This window comes from Apteryx rowi, unplaced genomic scaffold, assembly GCF_003343035.1.
Source record: "Apteryx rowi isolate R43461 unplaced genomic scaffold, aptRow1 scaffold_485, whole genome shotgun sequence".
NCBI classification, from domain to species: domain Eukaryota; kingdom Metazoa; phylum Chordata; class Aves; order Apterygiformes; family Apterygidae; genus Apteryx; species Apteryx rowi.
This window is the reverse complement of record NW_020450744.1, coordinates 368,842-392,389: the sequence shown is the minus strand read 5'-3', so window position 1 is coordinate 392,389 and position 23,548 is coordinate 368,842. Positions and strand designations below refer to the sequence as shown.

The following is a 23,548-nucleotide window of genomic DNA, read 5'->3' as shown; positions in this document are numbered from 1 at the left end:
TCACACGCAGTTCATTGTTTGCAAAATAGTCTTTTTTTAGATTGCTTATAAGAGCATATGCAGCTTGTACCTCAAAACTCATAATGACTAGGACTGTCTGAAATTAGCAATTGACCTTATGGGTAGGTTAAGCTTATGCTTAACGGCAGTCCATGAACCAATTTCAATATATAGAAATATCCAACATGGAAGCTATACGTCTTCACTATATGGGGTGGGGGGGGGAAGGGGGAGGGAGAGGAGGGGGGGAAGAAAAGCCAAACGTTTATTAGCAAATCAATGAGCACCATGGGATAGTCATGGTATGTATTCTCTGAGAAAGCAAGATTCCAACTCTGGAAGCACCCGACAGTATTAGAAACACATGGGAATCTAAAACAAATTCAGTGTTTGCGATCTTTGTGAGATGGCCTGTTAGTGGATGTCAGCCTAGAAAAGATGACCTTTCTGTTAATATCTTTGGAAATTCATAGAGCTCTCTTCTTACACATTGAAAGGGCCTGGTAACCACTCTGGGAATATGCCTTGTGAGATCTAATAACCCACAAAGAGTACTCTAGAGATAGATCCTCATAAAGTTTCTGTATAAACGTAAAACAGTCATGGGTCTTTGGTACTGGGAACAGTCACCAAACGAAGACTGTGCTGGGCTGCCAGACTGGGAACTTTTTAAATGAGAATGAGGGGGAAAATGTGACAGTCTCCTTCTGGGCAAAAGGCATCTTTTAAACCTGTATGGAGGCGGCTAGACACCTCTGCCAGCTAACATCCAGAAGGATGCTCTGTATCACACCTGCAACATAGCCCTGCTCTGCAACAGGGATATGCAGTATCTCCCTGCTCTTTCAGTTAGTGGAAAGCAGAAGCCTTAGAGAACACTTTTATTGCTGGATGGGCTATGTCATCACTAACAGGAACAAGAAGTCCTGGCAGGAGCAGCCAGGCACAGCATACCAAGCAGATTAAAAGCTTTCTCTTCTGTAATGAAAGTTTGGGTGTCCCAAATCCTTGAAGTGGACTTTTTTAGTACCACAAGTTGAAGAAATAGCTCCATTCATGGAGAACAAGTATCTTCACATTTTAATGTTTTCATTTTTGACTGTTCTCACCATCCCCCATCCTCCCACCCCCTCTCTTTCTGTTTTGGTTATCCAACAGAAACCTTGCAAAGTTGTTGAACGTGGTTTGAAAATGAAAGCAATCCTGAAGTATGAGGGAAAACAGCTCTTGCAAATGTTACAAAGGAATACCCAACAGGTTCACAGGCGTCTAAAGCCTGAATTTAAGGCTTTGAGAAATGCCAGTTCATTGCCATTCTTGTAGCAGCTGTAGGTTAAAAATGTATGTTCTAACGATGGCAATGATGAGCAACGGTTGTCAACAGGCATGTCTAGGAAAAACAAAGTACGCACTAGTGAGGATCATGGAAGTTTCAGTACCAAGGGTGCTGCTAAGGGTAAATAAGGAATGATTTATTCCATACGTCACTTGTGCACTTACATGACTGGGTAGATTATATCCGCTGACTTGGTAGGTGAGAGCTACACACTACCATCTCCCTCTTGTGACAAAGCAACAAACCTAATACACATATGCATAGTAAACCTAGACCACTGAATTTACTGCATGGGCAGCATAATTTGTGTATGCACAATAATGCAGGTATTCTTCTAACACAGGCCAGAAACAGATAGAAAGAAAATAGGTCCAAAGCAATTCATGCAACCTACTAAATTTTTGAGTTCTCTCCAGATCTAAGGGGGAAGTAGTCTGTAAGAACTGCTCTGACAATTGCAACACTTTACCTCTTCCCCAAGGCCTACATAAAAGTTTGCTAGCTGAGGCATGGTGCTGTGCTCACGCTGCCACTAAGATGCTACACATATCTAACATGCATGAAGTCCTATTACAACACACTACTCAAAAATACGAACACTTATTACTCCAGATCAAAGCACAGTTTCAGTTCTGACTTGTCAGGACAACAATGGACAACGCAGTATTATACTATGAGGATGGGCTCATTACTGGAAGCAACAGCTTTAAAGAATGTTCTTTGACTGAATGCTAAGTAAATTCTCACATCAGAGATGCTGGGATGACAAACCTGTATTGTACTCGTGAAAGCAGATATGCTGTTTCCAGATTATACTCCCTCAGGAAGCCGAAGTGTACTATCCAAAGATGCATTTCAGGTACTTAACCTCATCTTTTCTTTTAACATTTTAATTCTTTATCCTCATGGAAAGTATTTAATTTTTCACACTAATTTTCCTGTGAAAAGTGAAATCCTTCACTGACAGGAATAGTATCTAGAGAAGAATGAAGTCATACGCCTATATGCTTTCTTCCTTTGTAAGAAGTCTTGAGGCTAAAACTTGATTCATCTTAAGGAATAACTCTTATCAACTGATCCAGCAGAAAACCCCAAAACACTCCTGAGAGACTCATCATGAAGTTATACACAATTGTTAAATGTTAGGTACTTACCCCGTTAAAGAATAAATGTTTTATGACACTCATTATGCCACGTTTTAAAATTACGGTGTTTATGGCACATTTATAAACTTTGGAGATTTTAGCATAACCATCACTGCACAACCATCTCTCAAAGAGGAAGGAGAAAAGGACAGGAATAGATAAGAAGTAATTTTAGTTATAATGATTGCATTCATTATTACACTAAGAGGAGAGTAACAAGGATGACTTGAGCTAAGTCTATGAATTATGGAGCTCTGGTCATGACCAACGTAAGAGGAAACTGGTATACCTATTGTTAACGCTGTTCTTTTTATATCCCCAGGTATCTTGATATAAAGAGTGTGTGTACAGGCACTGAGCTGACTCTCCTGGCAAAGTTCTCTGGTTTCACGCTTACAGCAYATGTGCAACTTGATAAAGACTACAAAAGCACATCAATCTAGGATTTTCCATTTCAGAATTGCAAAGACTACAACCTGAACAGAACACAGATATATGGAAAAATGACCTTCTAATAAGCTTTAAACTTCTCTCTCAGAACACTAGTAGCAAGAAATTTGAAATAAATATAAAAAAAAGAAACTGAATCATATTATGAAAGATATAGAAATTAACATGCTACATTAAAACTCCCCCTAGCATTACAACTGAAATTGATACATAAAATAAGTTTTGTTAAACATGGGCCAATTTTTTCACTTAAACTTCCAGCAGCTATATCTGAGAAAAAACTACAATTTACCAGACCAGGAACAAAGCTATTTAAAAACTACAACTAGAACTAACTTGATGTGAAGATATAAAAGTTGCCATTAAATACAATTAACCTGAAAGAGTAAAAACAAACAAAAAAAATTAACAAAAAACTCCCAAACCTTCTGATTCAGTTCTGCTTTTGGCTTAGCTACAAGCTGATGTTGGTCTGGTTTAGATCCAGTATAAGTTAAAATTTGAAAATAAGTTCAGGTCCAGATCCAGTTCAAAGAGGAAGGGGGATGGGGAAACAAGAACAAACCACAGAAAGATCTAAGTACGTATTTCCTTCAGGTTTGATTCAACCTCAGTCCTGAAACCCTTTAGGTTACCCTAAGAAAAGGCTTTTTTCTGAATAAACAAGAAAAAATGATATTATATGCATGCAAAAACTGCTTTTGTTTTTCAGAATAATGCTAAACTGTCTCTGGTAATACTAAGAAACACTACATATATATCTAAGTCACATAAAAGTTGTTATATTGTACTAGTTGAGAAATAATATAAAACCTAACTCCCATCAATAATAAGCAAAGCTGCAGAAGTTAAGGTTGGAGTCTTATGTGAACTTAATTACATAAGTAAGCAGGCAAAAATAACTCAGCTGTCTATAAAAAAGTTCTTTGATGTTTGGTTTTAAATTTATTAATTGTATATTTGGTACTAGTACTGGTGGTGTTCTTAATCACTCTGATGCTCCTATCATACTTAGCAAACAGTGTAACCAAACAAGCAAGAGTCTCGAGACACAGCCAGACTGKTTTTTTTTCTTTTTCAAAAACATACATACCATACGCTTCACAAACTATAAACTGCCACCCAAAACATGTGAGTAAGGTACCTGGTATGAATCAATGATAAATTCCAAAACATGATCTCAACTGGGAGTTTGTGTCTGTTGAGTTAGCCTGAAATGACAGTATACAGCCTAGCTATGGGAGAGTGCCTTGTCTCTAAATAGATGCTGCTTTAAGATAAGAATCTGAATTTCGTTTTTGAGAAGAAAAAAATGACAGACACATACATCATATTCTCTCGCAATGCAAGTGAAGGGAAAATCTCGTATTTCTGTTCATATTTTAGGAGATACATAACACTAAGTCTACGAACTTTTTGAAGAAAGTATTTCTAAAAACTTTCAACGCGTTAACTCAGGACATGCTTTTTGCTATATTATAAATATGTAAGCAGATACTAATGATCTACTAAATAGACACTTCATGTGGGAACATACAAATATCAGGGTTCTTAATGAGGAAGGATTATTTCTTGCTACTTTGGTCAAAACCTACAGAAATCATTGAGTGGCACAGAATAATTTCCCACTCCTCTCTATCCTCAAATCATTTAATTTTTGGTTCTGCTACTCTTGAGACACAATGTACCATAACAACATGCTGCTCTGCCACATACTTATAAACTTAGTGTAGCTAATTAAAAAACTGGCTGAATGCACACATAGGGTAGCATTATTATTATTTTTAAGCTAGTTGTGGTAGTTTCAAAGAGAATGGGAAGATATACTGTTTCTCTAAGATATCCACAGCACGTATAAGCACTTATTCTAGGATTAGAAAAGGAATACTAATAGTCCCTGAAGGTTATTAGAGCTGTACAGCTGTTGAAAAACATATTATGCATAAAAATTAAATACAAAATTTAGATATATTAAAATAGAAATGTTTTAAGATAGAATGCCTTCATTTAATTCTTTTATTTCTATCTCAGGACACAAGCAAGAAAATGCAAGTTCCTTGCATTTTTAAGAACACCGATCCAGGTATTCAATGTTCAATAAAGGGAGAATGCAAAATCTGACAGTGTTCTGACCAGCTCCAATACCTCCTATCCTATAAAGATAACAAAGGCTAGTGCTTTTAACTTAACTAACTTATCATTTGTGAAAACTTAAACAGCAATAATGCTTTATTAATTAAGGTTAACTATCAACAGTCTGGGCAGAACATCTACGTTGAAAGAAATACAAATCATTAAAAATGTTTAGTGTTAACTCTAGAGAATTCACTTTCAGTGTTAAAAAAAATCTCTTCACATTTGTATTAAGGAAACTGAGCACGTAACTTCAGCTAAACAAGATATTGGGTGGATGGGGGAGGGAGGGAGAATTAACTACGCAGTTAAGAAACCAACTCCATTCCATTACAAACCTGTTAAAACTTTTTTCTGAAATTAAAAACTCCAAGTAAATTAAGCTTTACAATTGCTAGCTCCAGAGACCAGTTTTGGGACTTCTGCCCATTTTCTGCTTCCCTTTCCATTGTTAAGGCATTGACAGGTCCTGGTTTTCAGTTCTGTAACATATTAAGGTGGAAGTTTTCCTTCTCCCTTGGCAACAGAGGATGGAGAAGCATGCAGAGAGCAATATTTAGCTATTGCGCACAGCCTTCCTGAAATTCATTCCTTTTCTCCTTGGGGGGGGGGGGGGNGGGAATAAATAAAAAAAATCACAGAACTAACAGAACTGTACCATGATCTCAAGCATGTCTCTTTTACTTCCAGGCCATTCTTCCTTGAGGTTATTTTGATTCTCATCTCCTTCACTAAAAAAGGGTGGGAAATTACCTATTTGGAATTCCTACAGGGCTATGCAATACACAAATGCTTCACAAGTGCTTCAGATCCCTACAAACGAGGTCTTTGAAGAAGTGAGCTTTCACTTGTAAAAGAAAAAAAAAAAGTCACTGTCTTTTACAATGTAAAACGAACAAACAAACCAACCAAACCACCCCAACATCTGTAACTTGAGTTTTGAAGCCTCCTTGGCCAAAAAGTGGACCAAGTAATGGAAAGTTCTAACCTCAGATCTCAAAAACTACACAACATTTGGTGGGTAAAATCTAGGTTCTGTAGATAACAGTAACTTCAGAGTCAGGATCTCCTTTTTCTTCTTTTTTCTTTCCCCAAAACGAAAAGAGTATGATGGTTGCTTTTTCCCTTCAAGTTTCTTTTAGAGATGCCACAATTGGGAAATACAATAGATATCTGTGATTGCTTAAAATAGACTAACAAAAGTATTCATGGTGAGTGAACAGCAAGTCAACAAATCAAATTCAGATGTTCAAAAATATTTTATTGCCATGAGATGACATATAAGAGGTGCGAAGTTTTTTCACAGATTCTGAATATAAGTTAGAAAGGCGGCACATGCAAGAAGCCACAGTCAGCATACCTTAATGAAGCAATGAGAAAAGGAAAGAGGGAAACACTAACAGTACATTTGAGACAAAAAAGCCAGCTGAAAAACTAGTATAATCAGGTTTAAAAGATGCTTTTGCCATGCAGATTGTTAGCATTAAAACATAAGATGAAAAATATAAATATGATTTAATGTAACAATAATTATATTCATGAGCAGAAGAGACTAAATTCATGAACACCTTGGACATACAGTTGTAAATTAAGGTTGAGTCACACAGATCCAATATATCAAAATAACAAAAGATAAGAAAAAGCAAGTGGGGTTTAATAATCCAAAAGGTAATTTATAATCTAAAATGTATGAAGCAGAACTTTGCTCCCAAGAGGAATTAAAACATTGAACCAGTAAGGTTTTTCTTTTTTCTCTCAAAAAGGATTTTTTTTCATTGTAAAAGTCTTTATTTGTTTAGAAGAAAAGATTTTATCTGAAAGGCCATGAATTGCATTTCTATGTCAATATTTTTTAGGGCAGTTTCCTCAGTTGAACTCAATTGACTGGTGGTAACTGGATCTTTCTTAAACCAATGATTTATTAAAACATGTATCAGAGTGCCCATTTTCATTTGAATAAATTTAATAAAAAACTTACCTGAACTTTCTTCTGGATCACTCCTGATAAACTAACATTAGACATGAAGAAGTTTTTTGAATAGCTTTTTATATCCTATCAAAAAAATAATCATTTTGGGCACCAGTGACCTTGTTCATAGCTCTGTCCTTAGTTGTTTTCTAAATTAACTAAAAAAAAAATCCACTAGATAACAAGGAGGAAAAAAATAATTAAAAAATACTAACTTTTTGTTTTGGCAATAATAAGGCTAAAATTTTGATTGAAAGGTCATTTTCCTCCTCAGCTGCTAAGAAACACCTTTCTTAAACATGTGCCTTTTTAAAACAAAGTCTTTTTCAAAACAGGATGCATGTTACTAGTTTGAATTTGGACATGGAATTGATTCATTTAAATCAAAGGCTTCCTTTCAAACTAACATACCAGTATACATAACTTGCTTTAGATTATCATGGACATTCCTGACAAAGTTTAAACTAAGAAGTCAGAAGATCCCAGCAGAGGTACTGGCCTATCTGCAAACATTAGTGAGTTTATATAAGCATGTAATATGGGTATCAGGCTTATCAGAAATACCAGGATATTAACACTTGTTGAAGYCATGCTATTAAAATCTTATAATTGGCATAAATTTATTGTGCATTTTTACTTCTACCTATAAACCTTCCCCCTCAGTGTTTTCCCATCTACTCATTTAGACATACTTGCACTAATTAAAAATACAAGAATACAAGTAATGATATCAAGTCTCAGTTTAGATTCCAGTAAACAATGTTTTTAAAGGAAACATGAGGTAACAAACACATGAAGAGTGGCATTAAAGACTGATCAAGAAAAAAGAATGAAGCTACAATGGAAAAAGAGTACGATTATATTCAAAGAACAGACACTAATAGCCCAGATAAGCTCAGAAGAAAGGTACAGTTGGTTAAACCAAGCTCTAGTCTCCTCACCTCCAGATGGTTGCCGAGTTTTTCGGGGAGATCGTGGCTCTCTGCGATAAGGATCATTAGAACCATACAGCTCAATAGTGCCAAGATTCAAGAGCACTGTCTTCTGGAGGTAATCAACCATGGCAATACCATTACAGTTTCCAAAAACTACTCTGGAAAAAGAAAAGTGGGAGGAAAGACAATGCTAATCAAATGTTGGTATAAATTTATTTTGGTATTTTTTACTATTCAGAATTTTAAGAGCTTAATTTTAAAGATCACTCTAAATTACATATAAGTTACTATTTTAGAACGCAGTGCTGGTTTAAGTGTTTTCCTGAAAACACACATGTGACACTGAGCAAAGGAGATCACTGTCATTATACTTGCCAACCTATCTGACAGAAGTCTCAACTGACATTTACTATTGTCTCTACAGTGCCAACATAGGTGAGGAAGAATGATTTTGATGTTAATATGATCAAGTTCTGCCATGATTCACCCAAAGGAATTATCTTTTAAGGACAGGAAACTGATTGCCTCTCGTGTGTGTGTGCAGCACATGTGTACACACATGGATTTAATTTTTAAGAGCAACTGCTTTAACAAAATAATGAAAAAACAAATTTGTGTAGAATATACTTACAGGCCGTATGCTGAATTGACTGCTAAGCTGGTTATCTGTTGAGGAGGTTCTCCACTCACCCACACCAGCTGGATAACTAGCTCAATTTGGTAGCCTGGAGACTGCTTGAGGGGAGAATTTTTAACTCTGCAATGTAAACAAAACATGCTATCTTTTTATGACTCCCTATACTTTCTTTTTTCTTGTAGGCTTAGAATTCATTCAATCCTATGTGACACTGGACTTTAAAGTTGGAAAATTGCAAAAAACCACTTAAACACATAAAAGCAACCAGGAAGAAAACACATCAACAGCGGTCATTCACTTTTTTTTAAAGGGCCTTTTAAATCATTACCTAATTGAAAATGACTTGACCAATGATCACAAATACTACAGTTTCCCCTTCAGAGCAAGAAGTAACAGCTATACTGACTCTAATATTGACTATATATTGACTTGAATAGAAAAAAGGTGTTCAGCATCTAAAAGGAAGGAATTACAGACTTGTTTCAAAGTTCCCAAAAAGGAGAAATAATAAGTTTAGAGAATGGGGGTGTGGGTGTGGAAGTGCACTGAAAAGGAAAACAGAAGTACAATGTACTGAGATCAATAGGTGCTTACAAACAAAAGCTGACAATGTGGAAGAAAAATAAAATTGCAAGCAAGGTAAATGATTATAGAGGCAGACCAGGCAAACTTAAGACATACCCTGCAGAAAGGATCAGGACTCTCACATCTTCTAAGGTGAAAGATTATGCAGAGCATAAGCTTCTCCAACTTTTGAAATCCTCTTATTTTATCCATAAATTCTTATTAATGCTATTTTGGTTTGCCAATATGTTATTTTACAAGAATTCAGTTTTCCAACTTTTTTACTCCTTCCAATTTTCTTTAGAACTTAGTTCTGCAATTCAGTACAATCAATAAGATATGGAAACTCCCACCCAGAGAAAATAAGCCCATTAACAGAATTAGTTCTTTTTTGGATTGATTTGCTCAAGGAATTAAAATTCAAGATTGGGTCTTAACCTTAGAAAACAAAAGCATACATATATATATAAATTTTGCATCTGACAATGAAGCGCAATATACATTCTGTTCGGAAAAGGTGATAGTCTAGAGGCCTCCTAATGCACTCTTGTAGATGAGTAAAAAAAAATCGTAAGTGTTCTTTTAATATTCATTTCTCAAATGAGTAGAATTTCACACATAAACCCTTAATGTCTGATATAGAAAAAAAAACAAATTAAAAACTCAAAACTGGTCAAAGACCTCTACTGGGAGCACTAAAAGCCCTTGTGCAGAACTTTATTCAAAAATTAAATGATGAAGATCCATGAGAATAGGACAWTTATTTCATTGTCTGTTTCCTGTTCCCAAAATACAAAGTAATTCCCTTAGAGTTATGAAAAACTATTGTTATAAGCCTATAAACAGTTACCTCTCACTTAGTTTTCCAGAGCCTTAGAGTTTCATAGCCCAAGCAAAAGCAACCAGAATGCTTATAAGTTAAGGAGAGCCGCAAAATGTTAACTGGCCTATTCATTCCGATAGACAATAAGACTTCAAAATAATTATACTGTTATCATTTAAAAATATTTGCACTAAAGCATGAAGATCTATACTACATTAACATCTATGTCAAAACTTCACATAGCAGGCAGAAGAGTGATGAGGTAAGCATTTTCAGATTTTTACAAGCTGGAAATATTAAGTTTAAAGAAACTAGCATTGTAAACTTAATTTCTTGAAACAGAACTCAGCTTTCAGATATTTGGAAAATGTTGCTCTAAGAAATACAGGATTTTCCCCAATAATTAATTTTCTGTAATAATAGAAAAGTGCATACATTCTCATCACATAAATATCCTTGTAAAGTTTCATGCTCAACTAAATCCTAACAGAATACACTTACTTTAAACACGGGACATTATCACGTAGTCCGTCAGATGAACTGCTACTAGTAGATGGATGAGACTGGGGGATAATGGACTGAGGATTGGAACCTGTGCCTGGAGTTGGTAAAGGTGGTACCTGCTCACCATCTGGAGTTTCAACATCATTTATTTCATATAACAGACGCACTTCCAGCATCTGTAAATGAAAGTAAAAAAAAGAAAAAACACAGAAAAAACAACCAAATGAAGAAACCCCCCAAACTCATAATACTGAATTATGCCTTTCAGAAAAGTATATATGAATTAAATTAAGTGCAAGTGAAGATATTAATGCTAAAATTGATGTCCAGGACTTCCCCCTTCCCTTTTTTTCCTCTCTCTCTCTCTTTTTTTTTTTTTTTAACATAACTGTAGCTTAATAAATAACACAACCTAAACAAAAACATGCAGTCTTCTGAAATATGGACTGAGAGTAATGCTAACCACTGGACAGATTCAATATCTGAAAATTGCTAACTCTTGAAAAGCTAACCTATTTCCCAGTGTTTAAGAGTTTGTTGCACTATACTGAACAGAAATGAAATACTGGATACAAGACCCATTTAATTATCATTCTGTGCGCACAATAAACTCTGTTATGAAGAAGGCTTGTTTTAAGCAGTTCAGAAATGCCAAAGCTAAGAGATACAGAATATGAACAGCTTGGTTTATCTATTCATTCTGTAGCACTGTACACACTGGACTTAATTCCATGTTTAATAAGTCTTGCATTGAGCTAAATTATAATATTTGAAGAACAGAAAGATCAACATGATTTCAGATTTCTTTCTGCTTTTCTATTACAATATTAATATTAATTGTAGTGTAGTTTAAAGGCAGCTTTCCCATTGTTCTATTCTCACCATCTGCAAAGCAGAACTTAGCTCAAGGACTGAAACACAAAGATGTATGGTAATTACCATATGGTAATTATTAAAATTTTCCTAGTATTGAAGAAATTGGCTAGCCGCTAATTTTTAAAAATAATTTAGGAAAAGCATTCCCTCGGATATTTCTATTATATGCCTTCTGATGTACATAAGTRAACACCAGAGGGAAAAAAAATGCCTAGCCTCCTTAAACCGAGACTTTTCTGAAGGGGGGGGGGGAATAAGAAAAAATAAGAACTATATTATGATTAATACTGTGCTCAAAAAATATTTTGAGCTAAATGGCTTTGTGTTAGCTTGGTATACACCTTGGTGTACAATTTTCACTTTTGCTGAATTTCATAATTTATTATTTTTCACACACAAAAACAATCTAGTTTGAGTGGGGTTTTTTTGGTCAATTTCATGAACACAATGAAAAATAATAAAAAATTGCTACAATATTTTCATTATAGCTAAATCTTATAAAGTTAAAAATGGTTATATTAATTACCGGAATGACTTCTGTTGTCACTTCCTGCTTGCTGAACCTGTAAATAATGACATGCGCAGAAACTCCAGCTATGCACAGCATTCGACTTTCTGGACACCATGAGATGATCTGAACAGCATACGGATCTTCATCTACTATATCTGTGTTTGGCCTGTCATCCTTATTCCGTGATTTTTCAAATACTTTGGCTGTTTTTAGCTTATAAAGTACTTGCAGTGTTACTAGGAACAAACCAAAAGAAAGAAAAATTAGTTTTGATTTAAAAAGGTATTTTTCTCTTGTTAATTTTTCTGGTCTAGAAACTTTTCCTCTACACAGGAAAAGCCACTATGTTCAAAAGAGGGCAGAGAGAAAGCGCTGAATGTCTGTGTTGACATTGGCGGTTCAAAGAAATAACTATGTTCATCATCTTCATCAAAAAAAAAAAAAAATCTTCACAGCATTAAAGTAAATGCATTTATTTCTCTTTCGATAAAGGCAAGAAAAAGGAAAATTCTCTTCGCTTCAGACCAGATGACTTGACCACGTGTGCTTAGGGAGCAAAGTAAGCCTGAAAGGGCTTGGGAATGTCATACAGTGCACTGACTGCTCAAGGCAGGATCAACAAGCATCAAAAATGTTTCCTGGGAGATATACGCTAAGCTTAAGTTATAAACTAAAACCTCACATTTCTCAAGCTTAACTATACTTAGGGACCTCTTTCTAATGATAACATCTAGTTATATCTGCCACACCGCAACTTAAGCCTACTTAAAATGGACAAAGTTGAAGATTGTGGAATAATTACTTTGTGTTGGCTTTAACAGATGATATTCCCATTTCAGTATCCCAATATGATTTTTTTTTTTTTTGCAACACTGACAAAATATATCTAATCTGCATTCCATTAGAATTCCAAGTTTTTTTTCCCCATCTGATTCTGAGTGTAAATCCTTGGTGCTATTCTCAAGAGTCTGGGATACTATTCAACACTTGGCAACATGATTCTGAATTTTAATTCCAATTCTTTCTTCCAGTATTCTTGCAACTGTCATGGTGTTGCTTTCAAACTTCACAGGCACATTGTCTAGTCAATCACCCAAATCACCAAAACAAATATACAGGCATACCTCAGAGACATTGCGGGTTTAGTTGAAGACCACCACAATAAAGTGAATATTGCAATAAAGCAAGTCACATGAATTTTTTGGTTTCCCAGTGCATATAAAAGTTATGTTTACACTATACTGTAGTCTAAGTGTGCAATAGCATTATGTCTAAAAAAACCAATGTACATACCTTAATTAAAAAATACTTTATTGATAAAAAATGCTAACCATCATCTGAGCCTTCAGCAAGTCGTAATCTTTTTGCTGATGGAGGGTCTTGCCTTGATGTTGATGGCTGCTGACTGATCAGGGTGGTGGTTGCTGAAGACTGAGGTGGCTGTGGCGATTGCTTAAAATAAGACAGCTATGAAGTTTGCTGCATCGATTGACTCTTCCTTTCACAAAGGATTTCTCTGTAGCATGCGATGCTGTTTGATAGCATTTTACCCACAAAAGAACTTCCTTCAAAATTGGAGTCAATCCTCTCAAACCCTGATGCTGCTTTATCAACTAAGTTTATGTCATACTCTAAATCCTTTGTTGTCATTTCAACAATGTTCACAGCATCTTCACCAGGAGTAGATTCCTTCTCAAGAAACCACTTTCTTTGCTCATCCGTAAGAAGCAACTCCTCATCCGTTCAAGTTTTATCAAGAGATTGCAGCAATTCAGTCACATCTTCAGGCTCCACTTCTAATTCTAGTTCTCTTGCTGTCAGCCTGTCCTTTGAAGCTTTGAAGCCAGGCCTTGACTGCTCCTCTCTAGCTATGAAAGTCCTAGATGGCATCTTCTTCTAACAGAAGGCTGTTTCRTCTACATTGAAAAGCTGTAGTTTAGTGTAGCCACCTTCATCATGTATCTTAGCTAGATCTTCTGGATAACTTGCTGCAGCTTCTACATCAGCACTTGCTGCTTCACCTTGCTCTTTTATGTTACGGAGATGGCTTCTTTCCTTAAACCTCATGAACCAACCTCTGCTAGCTTCAAACTTTTCTTCTGCAGCTTCTTCACCTCTCCCAGCCTTCACAGAATTGAAGAGAGTTCGGGCCTTGCTCTGGATGAGGCTTTGGCTTAAGGGAGTGTTGTGGCTGGTTTGATCTTCTAGCCAGACCACTACAACTTTCTCCATATCAGCAAGAAGGCTGTTTCACTTTTTTATCATTCATGCGTTCCCTGGAGTAGCACTTTGAATTTCCTTCAGGAACTTTTCCTTTGCACTCACAACTTGGCGAACTGTTTGGCGCAAGAGGCCAAGCTTTCGGCCTGTCTCAGCTTTCAACGCGCCTTCCTCACTAAGCTTCATCATTTCTAGCTTTTGATTCCAAGCGAGAGACGTGCGACTCTTCCTTTCCCTTGAACACTTAGAGGCCATTGTAGGGTTATTAATTGCCCTAATGTCAATATTGTTGTGTCTCAGGCAACAGGGAGGCCCAAGGAGAGGGAGAGAGACGGGGGAACGGCCGGTCGGTGGAGCAGTCAGAACACACACAACATTTATCGATTAAGTTCACCATCTTATCTGGGAGCGGTTCATGACGCCCCAAAACAATTACAATAGTAACATCCAAGATCACTGATCACAGACCACCATAACAGATATAATAATAATGAAAAAGTTTGAAATTTTGTGAGAATTACCAAAATGTGACACAGAGAAACAAAGTGAGCACATGCTGTTGGAAAAATGGCGCTGACAGACTTGCTCAAAGCAGGGTTGCCACAGACCTTCAATTCTGCGAATTCAATATCTGCGAAGCGCAATAAAGCAAAGCGCAAGAAAGCAAGGTATGCCTGTAAATGCTATCCTTGTGAAAACCTGCTTAATACATCCTTCCTCCCCCTCCATATTTCAGTGGTTTCATCTGAATCACATTTCCCTAGCTTGTCTATAAGACTACACTGGGTAGAGAAATTTAAAAGGTTTAAAGTCAAGATACAGGATACCTACAGTTTCTCCCCTGTCAGGCCTATTAACCAGTTTTAGGAGGAAATTAAATAGCTTTAATAGGTTTTGTTCTTGACAGATCTATGCTGAGTATTATTTTTAAGCACACACAGTCAGTTTGTTTATTCCAGGTTCCACCTTCATCCCAAAGTGAAACTAAGATCTCTAACACTCCAAATACTCCTCCTCCCTGTTTTTAAACATATACATTGCATCTGTTCCCTCCCACTCCCACAGACCCCTCAGCTTTTTGGAAGCTCACCAGTTTTCCAGAAGTTTTTAAAGAAAACTCTTAATGATTCCAAGATTGCTCCAGTCAGGTTTTAAGCACTAAGGGTAAGTTTAATCAGAACTAGATGATTTAAAACATACAACTTATCCAACTGATGTGTACATTCTAGTTTGAAATCTTACTGCATTTCTCAGCTGTTGGCTGTGCAGATCATTATATGCAAGTGACCCTTTAACTGGAGAGAAATGTAAAACAGTATTGGACTCTTCAACCTTATTCAGTGGTCCTCCAGAGGAAAAAAAATTGTCTTTATTTTACTGTTCTCCTGTCTTTATAAACGCCTATGTTGTTGTACTGGCTGAAATTATTGGTTTTGATTCTCATTTTTTGATAATATAATGTATTGGGAGCTTGTATTTTATGCATGCCTCACTTTTGTTTTAGACAGCAATAATATGGAAATAACTCACTGAAATAGTTGTACTAAAAATAAATGTATTTGCCTGTCATACATCTGTATGCTGAATAAGGTGCTTCTGAAAATTCTAAAATACTTCCCTTCTAGCTGGCCCTTGAATCACTACTGCATTTTCACTGAGGTGGTAAAAATAAGCCAAACATTTAACAAACACATAATGTTAATTTTATTTAATTTTAAATCAAAGATTCCTATATGATACTGACTGTAAATGAAGTGGGAAATATGAGAATGACTAGTTAGTAATTACATTCCATTAGAGAAATCAGTAAGTTTAGAAAACTCCTACTGAATAAAAAAATTCTCTACTGAAAACACTTACTTGCAGAGGCATCCCAAAACTTGATTGACCCATCAGCATGCCTATGAAATATTAAAAAATTAATAAGATGGTAAAACAGTTAGTTGGAGAGTTAGACCTCTTTGTTACTAACTGATTAAAAATATATATCTAACACTGTATTGCAACTATTTATTGGATGCTAATATTTTATAAAACATGCCTCATTTCATTTTAGACAGAAGGGCTTAAAAAACAACAACAAAAAAACACATATGGAAGTAAATCACTGAAATTCCATTGTACTAATTTACCATTTTAAAAACTCTTTTGAGTTACCTGCATTTCTGATAAACAGTTTAATAGATCTTATTACATGCTGTTTCTTAAAGGCTGTCCTTAATTGGACTGACACTTTTAAAGGAGATAAACAAATTAACTATGTTTCAGTGTGAACAGATCACCTAATTTGTTTTTTTTAGCTTTGAAATTGATAGAGGACTAAATTTTTCAAGATTGTCTCTCAAAATCTCTGCTATGCCTACTATAAACTAACCACCAATCCTCATTAGGGCTAATGGGTTGTTCTAAGAAAGCTTTAGCAGTGGTCTCCCTTTCAGTTATGCACTGCATGGACTTTATCCATTAAATTTTAATTTTACTCTTTACAGTGGAGTAAGAAGGATATGTCTCAAAAAGATCAAAATGAACCAATTTAAGCATTTGGTTGCCCTTTTTTAAATAAAAAAACTTGGTTTCCCTTTGAGAACTGAATTCAATAACTATTTCACGAACTTTGTATGCTTTAAACACAGCTCAGATATTCCCCAAAAGTTAAAGAATAAAGGAAAAGTTTCCAGAATGTACTGGCAGCAAACAGATACAATCACAATACCACTTTGGAATAATAAACCCTGTAAGACCACTGCTATTATGCTGCTTCCCTACCTTCTCTTCTGCATTTTGCTTTACTTTCTAACTCCTCAAAAATATCATGCAAATGACTTGTTTAGCCAACATAATTTCTTGAACCATTCATACCACCCTTCTAGAGCATTGTTTTATAGAAAAGGAACAAAATGCTCTCCCTTCTTCTTAGTCAACTAATGAAGTTACAACACTATTGTGTCACTTACCCTGTAATAATTATCTCTGGATAGCTCTGAGTAATCAAACCCCAGTTGCCTCCACTGATAGGCCATTCCTAGAATAATAACAAATAGACTGAGGAATAAAATATCATACTGTGCACAGTTAAACCATTGAAATTACTGCTACAATTACAGATGCAATTACAGATACATTACAGATGCCAGTATTTCACATGAGTTCAAGAAGTAATTAGGCAAATCCACTGAAGAAAAAAAAAAAAACCAACACAGGCTATGAACAATACCCCTGTCCCCCAAAGACCCCTAGTTTGCAGTAATCTGGCAACTGATGCAAGCGCATCAGGGAAGCATGACTATACACTTGCGTTATGCTCTGTCCTCTCTAGGCATCTTCTATTAGCCACTGCCAAAGACAGCATAACAAGTCAGGTGGAGCTTTAATTTTAGTATGGTCATGCTTAAATTTTTTTATAGTAGTTAATTTTTAATATTTTCAAATACATATGTATGTAGTAGATGTTGTACCTTTTTACTGTAACCTTGACGTTTCTGTCGAGCCCCAACTGAATAGAGTGCAGGTATGAGGTCCACAGGACAATCCGCAAAATATTCACAACAGGTAACTGGAGATTCATGTATAGTCAAAGGATAGGGATTCTCAAATATAGGGTACCTTTAATGGATGAAAGGGGAAGACTGTTAATCTAGGAAAAGCAGTTGTTTTTAAATGCAGAACACAAATGAAACACTGAAGCCTGTAAGTTTACATTTTGTACAAAGGAAAATAAATGCATATAAAATTAGGTCATGAATATACTGTGTAACTTTACTGCTTTTCAAGTACACTACCAAGATACTGTAAATGTCTACCTGGAACCTGAAATTTGTACTGTTTCTAGAATRTGTTTGGAACATTGGTATTTCCCATCTTTTTTAATTTAACTTTTTAAAGCTTACTATTTTAAAGATGTGTAGAAGAACTGAAGTTATCCAGTCCCAACTGTAATATTCTGCAGTTGTGAATTTGTTTCTAACTTTTAGGTCTATTCTTCCAGGGGGAAGATAGGAAGACTGTGTTTCACAACCCACTTGCAACTCCAATATCACTTTCTGACAGTTAGAGACAGCAACTCTCAGCTACCAATTAGAAGCAAACAGAAGCACACATACACTTTGCCCACCACCTCTATCAGAAAAGTGACAGAGCCTGAATGAGAAAGAAGTCAATAGTAATCAAGAGGTATAAGATGTATATATCTGTGTTCAGAGAATATTTATCTCCAGAAAAATGCATACTGTCTTTTTCTTTTTTTTTGGGGGGGGGGGAAGGGAGGGGGCGGCATGGCTTCTCAATTAACCTAAAGGAAAAATATGCAACAACRGATGAAAACATTCTGCACACCAATCATATTTTTATACAGAGCTATCCAGAAAGCTAAAAACCACCTTCTAAAATTTGAATGAAAAACTGGCTTTATTTTAACAAACTATGATAAATCCAAATGCAAGCATGGGAAATAAGTTGGGCAAGAGAGAAAGATAACAGAAACATGAAGCATTAATATATTCAATTTGTTGCTTTTTCCAGGTGCCAAACACAGTTAATACTTCGCAAGCAAATTACAACAAAAGACCATTATCAGTTTTCCAAAAACATAACTGCTGAAGATTTTTTTCACATGAAATGCAATAAGCCTTAACTATAAATTTCAGGCTTTGGAAACTGTTTCACTTACAAAGAAAGCTTTGCACAGACCTATTTATTTCAGGCCCATAAGATTTGTCTTGCTCTCCTGAGAAGGGCATATGAATGTTGGATGTTTAACGCCACTGGTATTTTAGGAACAATTTTGGATACAACATACAGACATCTAACCTCAGGAAAATCTAAATGAAATCCCTCAGTAACTGCCCTTCCCATTAAGGTTGTGAACTAAACTAATCTCACATATTAGGATGAAATTTGAGCTTCTTCCAAACTTGATAGGACCTTTGTTATCTAAGGTATCACCACAGACTTTGGGGAAACATATTAACATGTTATTGTTTTGCCATAGATGGATGTTCTTCACAAAGATTTTTTTTCTTTACTGACAATTTATGACTTCTAATCAGGAATATCACAAAGATCTTCCCTGTCAGGTTTCTCGCCTACTAATCCATTAATAGTTAATTGCTATTGCCTATAATGGTTTCAAAACTGCTGATACAAAAAAAAATTGTGCGATCCAGAACTTCTGATTACCTTCAACTAGAATATATGGGCTGTTCCACGGGAAAAGCAATAAGGGACGCAAGAGGTATGGGTCAAGTTTTAGCTGTGATGTGTAAATAACAGGACACTATTTATGAGCAATCTCTTACCATAGTAGTAAATGGGGGAATAAACATTATCATTCTAATCTGTTTTTGTATGATGGTTACTGCATCAGTACTGAGTTACTTCGAAGCAATATGAGTACAAGCTTTCTTATTTAGCAGTAAAATTAGCAAATATTTATGTGATGATCAACAATGTTGTCAGCCAGATTGAACTGGTTGATCTATAGCTGTTTAGCCTTGCTCCTTCCTGAAAATTCTGTGTAGTATTTTGTCAGCTGAGGTACCCTTATAACACAGAATAAACTCTAAGATTCTTTCTCAGAAGAAGATCCCATGTAGCAAATTATCAGATCATAAGCCCCACTACATATCACATTAATTTTATCATGCTGTTTCCTACAGGAAAAGTGTTTAGCTTTGCCACAAATTATGTGAAGGAGAAACTACACGATAAACTGAGCCTAGAAGACTGAAGATAAAAAAAGTCTTACTTGGGAAGTCTCTTAGAGTAAGGAATAATGTATAAAAATATTTGAAAAAGTTATCTCCCTTTAAACACAAAAACAAACCATAAAATACTCTCAGATATACCCACATCTCTAAAAAGTTTGGARATGTCGAAGTCTACATCAAATAGAAGATTCAGTACTTTGTTATTAAGTAAGTATTACTAGGACAAGAGTAAGTAGATACAAACAGATAAAACTATGATACACTAGAAAGGAATCTATGCCATTCAATTCAACTTCTATTCTGTACTTCTAATATTTATTATCTCCTCCATAAGGACAACTTAACCCCCCAACATATTAGGTTTTTTCCTCATTGTCTTTAAAACTTTCACTCTCTCCATAATTTGTACCAAGCCAGTTCCATCTACCTTTCCTGTTTGCTGCTGTTTGTCAATTTGTTGTAAGTACCTCTGTGATTTTTGTCACAGATGTACTCACACCTAAAATATTTGATGTAGAGAGGGATGAAGCTTCTGTTCACAGCTCAGATTTGGAATTAACAGTTAAATTTTGTTAAGATCATTAAGAAGGCCTTCTGATATACTAAGAGAATCCAGAACTGAATGATGGCTAGCCACAAATTTTATTGCTTAGATTGTGAGACACTTCACTATTGTAATACATTTTATCTCTGTCACCTAGAAATAAAATGTACAGGTGAACAACCACTCTTGTGGGAAACAGTCCTGCATTGCCAAGGAAGAGATATACTTCTGACAGGCTTCTCATTTTCATTTTTGTTTATGCAAACACAGGAAAGTTTACCTTAAGAAAAATTACAATGGTAGCACAAAGGAGCCAAATTTAAAATCAACCGTCATAATTAAAAATCATTAGTGATATATTAGTTATTTCTGTTGGTCAATTAAGCACAGAAAAGTCACTTAACGTTCTACTTAGTTACTACCTATTAACTCATGAAAAGATGACCTATAAAGGTACACAGTTTTACTCAGGAAACTTTATATCTACTATTCAAAATTTTATGTTCTGGGCAAGAAAGTAGTGTGGTGGATTAAAAAGCTGAAGTGCAGCAAGATGAGCGGACCACTGCAGCCAGCCATTAAAAAGACGACCCAAGATTCTTACCCATTTTGTGCAAGGTCAATCAGTACTAAGTCCTTTTCTAGGAGGACAACTACAGCATACGGTTCCTGAAAGTCTAAAAACAAGAAGAAGAGGTTACCTATCTGTAAATGTAGTTCTTTGCACACAAAACCTCTGGCATATGATCAGTCATTGCAGTTGGTCAAGGACAGAAAAGCTATTTAAATGACTATACAGTCTCTGAAGGTATTTCATACACTTGTCCCCCTGAATGCTTCAAGTTTGTAAAAGCCACACTCTCCCTTTAGCTCAATATTCCCAACTCCTTTCCGATTCAGCTAGAAAACCTTAGGCAGATAAAATAACAGAAAAAGGAACATGCAGAAGGACTTGCATAAACAGGATTTTTGACAAAGAGACAGTTACTGAACAATAACATCTCCCCACCCCCAACTGCTTTTCCTCAAATTCACTGTGGGGTTTAGCAGCAATAATGAAACTAATTGCTTACAAAAAAGGATTGAAAGTCAGCTCACCTAACACTAAAATAAGAAAAATGAAAGGCAGTTTCCAAAGTTTTGCTTGCCCTCCATCATACAGACCTCAGATTCTGAGGTAAGCAGCTGTATATACTCTGAAGATGACAGCAAATGAACTAGCAGCATTGGAATCATCATAAATATAATACTACTAAACTGGGACAACTACTTAATCTATGATAAAAGTTCTCCCTCTGTAGAAAAGAGATTACAAGTTAGTTAAGAAATTCATGTGAATATTGTTATGATTAATAAAGTCACTAAAAGTTAAGAGCACTACACAAATGCTAATCATGATTTAGTACCAACTGGAAAGGTCTTATGTGTTCTAATAAATATTGATGAACACATCTGCAAATAGTATAGCGTAAAATTGTAATGTTACTTTCTGTCTGTGTAGGATTTTGGGGTTAAAGAAAGGAAAATCCATGCAACTTGGAATCATCATTCTTCTAGAAGCAAAATAGGTTTCATAATAAACTATTCTATTATGATGCTTTGGGAAGCAAAACAGACCACAGACAATAGAGATAACAGATGTTGCTGCTGTAGTTTGAGCCACAGAGATAAAGAAGAAAGGCAAGAGTAAAGAATATTCTGATGGGATTAAAGTTCAGAGAGAAAAGGTAAGAAGTATTGAGAAAAATCTTTCCAGAGCCTACCATTAGGATATGGCGTTTCACAGAGGGTTAGAAAATCAACAATAGAATAATCCATTTCTAGCACAGCAGTACTTTTCCCATGCATAACTGTTAAACAGGGCCTTCTTCCTACAGTGTCGTATGACAAACCTCCTGAGAGAATGATGAAAGGCTCCCTGGAATAAAGCAGAGGAATTTAGGATCAAACCAAGGTAACGCATAAAAAGAGGAGACTGGTCAGTTTTTGCAATCCTGTAATAAAGTTCAATGAGATATATTAAGCATAATGCAAAACAGCTCTCCATGCAGCAATTCAAATTTCAAAACTTAAACCGAGTTAGAAGATTACAACTTGAGCCACAGATTTTCAGACTCCTCCTCCAGACCTTTTGTTCCATGGGGCTTATTTAATTAAACTTAGCAACTCTTTGCCAAGATGATTTTTTTTTTTTTGTTAAGCATTAGAATCTTTTTTTTTCCTACTGAACAGCAGATTCAGAATTGCCAACAGACACCTGCCTCCACAATATAAAATATTCCAGTAGGACCAGGAAGAAGTAGTGCCATGAATTTTATTTTTTGCATATAATTATCCTAAAGTCTGAAGTACGAACAATTTTGCAAATACTGCACAGTAACTTTGCAGTCACTATAACATGATTGTTTTGGGGAAACAACCAGTTGCTTGATATACTTCAAAGACATAACTTTAAGAAGTAAAGGCATAAATAAATGCCCACACTTCTCTCATTATACACTTAGTCTAGACACTTTATCTTTTCTTCCTGTACCATTGTACACAAAATTCAAGGCCCTACTTCTATCTTGTAGACCAAATCTCTACTGATAATTAAATGACTGAGTTGAGCAAAGCAAAAACATTTCCTCTAGTTTTGAGAAAGTTTAAATCCTTACAGAAACATACTACAAAATATATTCATATTTTCTCTAATATGCACATAATATACAGTTTAATATCTCATTTAATGAAAAATAAGATCAAAGATGAATATATCAGTTTTAATAGGCATTTTATTCTTTCCTTACTGAGTATCAAGACACCATTCATATTAATACTGTGGTTGTTTAAATTAGGGCACAATACCTTTTAAAGAGTTGATTGACTGTTTATGAATATACACCTGATCCAGAAATTTCACCCACTATTGACAACTACTGCCTCAAATTCCGGGTAGTATTTCTGGAGAAAGACAGAGGGTACAATTCCTCTGACCTACTTTTATGCCCACCCTAGGATGATATGAATCCTACACTTTGTCTGCATCTGCCTTAAATGAAAGCAGCTAATATGACAGTAGTTGAAGAAAATTTTAGGAAAATCCTGATACATAGCAAATATAAGTCTGAAGAGATGTCTTATGTGTTTGTGTGTGTTCCCATAATACCATCTTTCCCATAATGTCTAAATAGTTTTCACTAGGTTAGTGTTTGAA

At 35.5% G+C, this 23,548-nt stretch overlaps 1 protein-coding gene across 3 annotated transcripts in view; it reads right to left on the bottom strand.

Moving 5' to 3' along the window:
* STXBP5 (syntaxin binding protein 5) overlaps window positions 1-23,548 on the bottom strand; it is a 125,245-nt gene that overhangs the window by 31,476 nt on the left and 70,221 nt on the right. For all 3 annotated transcript variants that reach the window (XM_026078737.1, XM_026078740.1, XM_026078738.1), the window contains exons 10-18: window positions 22,116-22,270; window positions 20,957-21,029; window positions 17,559-17,706; window positions 17,058-17,125; window positions 15,964-16,004; window positions 11,899-12,119; window positions 10,494-10,672; window positions 8,600-8,725; window positions 7,975-8,126 (exon numbers count right to left, since the gene is read on the bottom strand). In XM_026078737.1, the coding sequence (XP_025934522.1) occupies window positions 7,975-8,126; window positions 8,600-8,725; window positions 10,494-10,672; window positions 11,899-12,119; window positions 15,964-16,004; window positions 17,058-17,125; window positions 17,559-17,706; window positions 20,957-21,029; window positions 22,116-22,270 (1,163 nt within the window). The remainder of the gene's footprint in view (window positions 1-7,974; window positions 8,127-8,599; window positions 8,726-10,493; window positions 10,673-11,898; window positions 12,120-15,963; window positions 16,005-17,057; window positions 17,126-17,558; window positions 17,707-20,956; window positions 21,030-22,115; window positions 22,271-23,548) is intronic.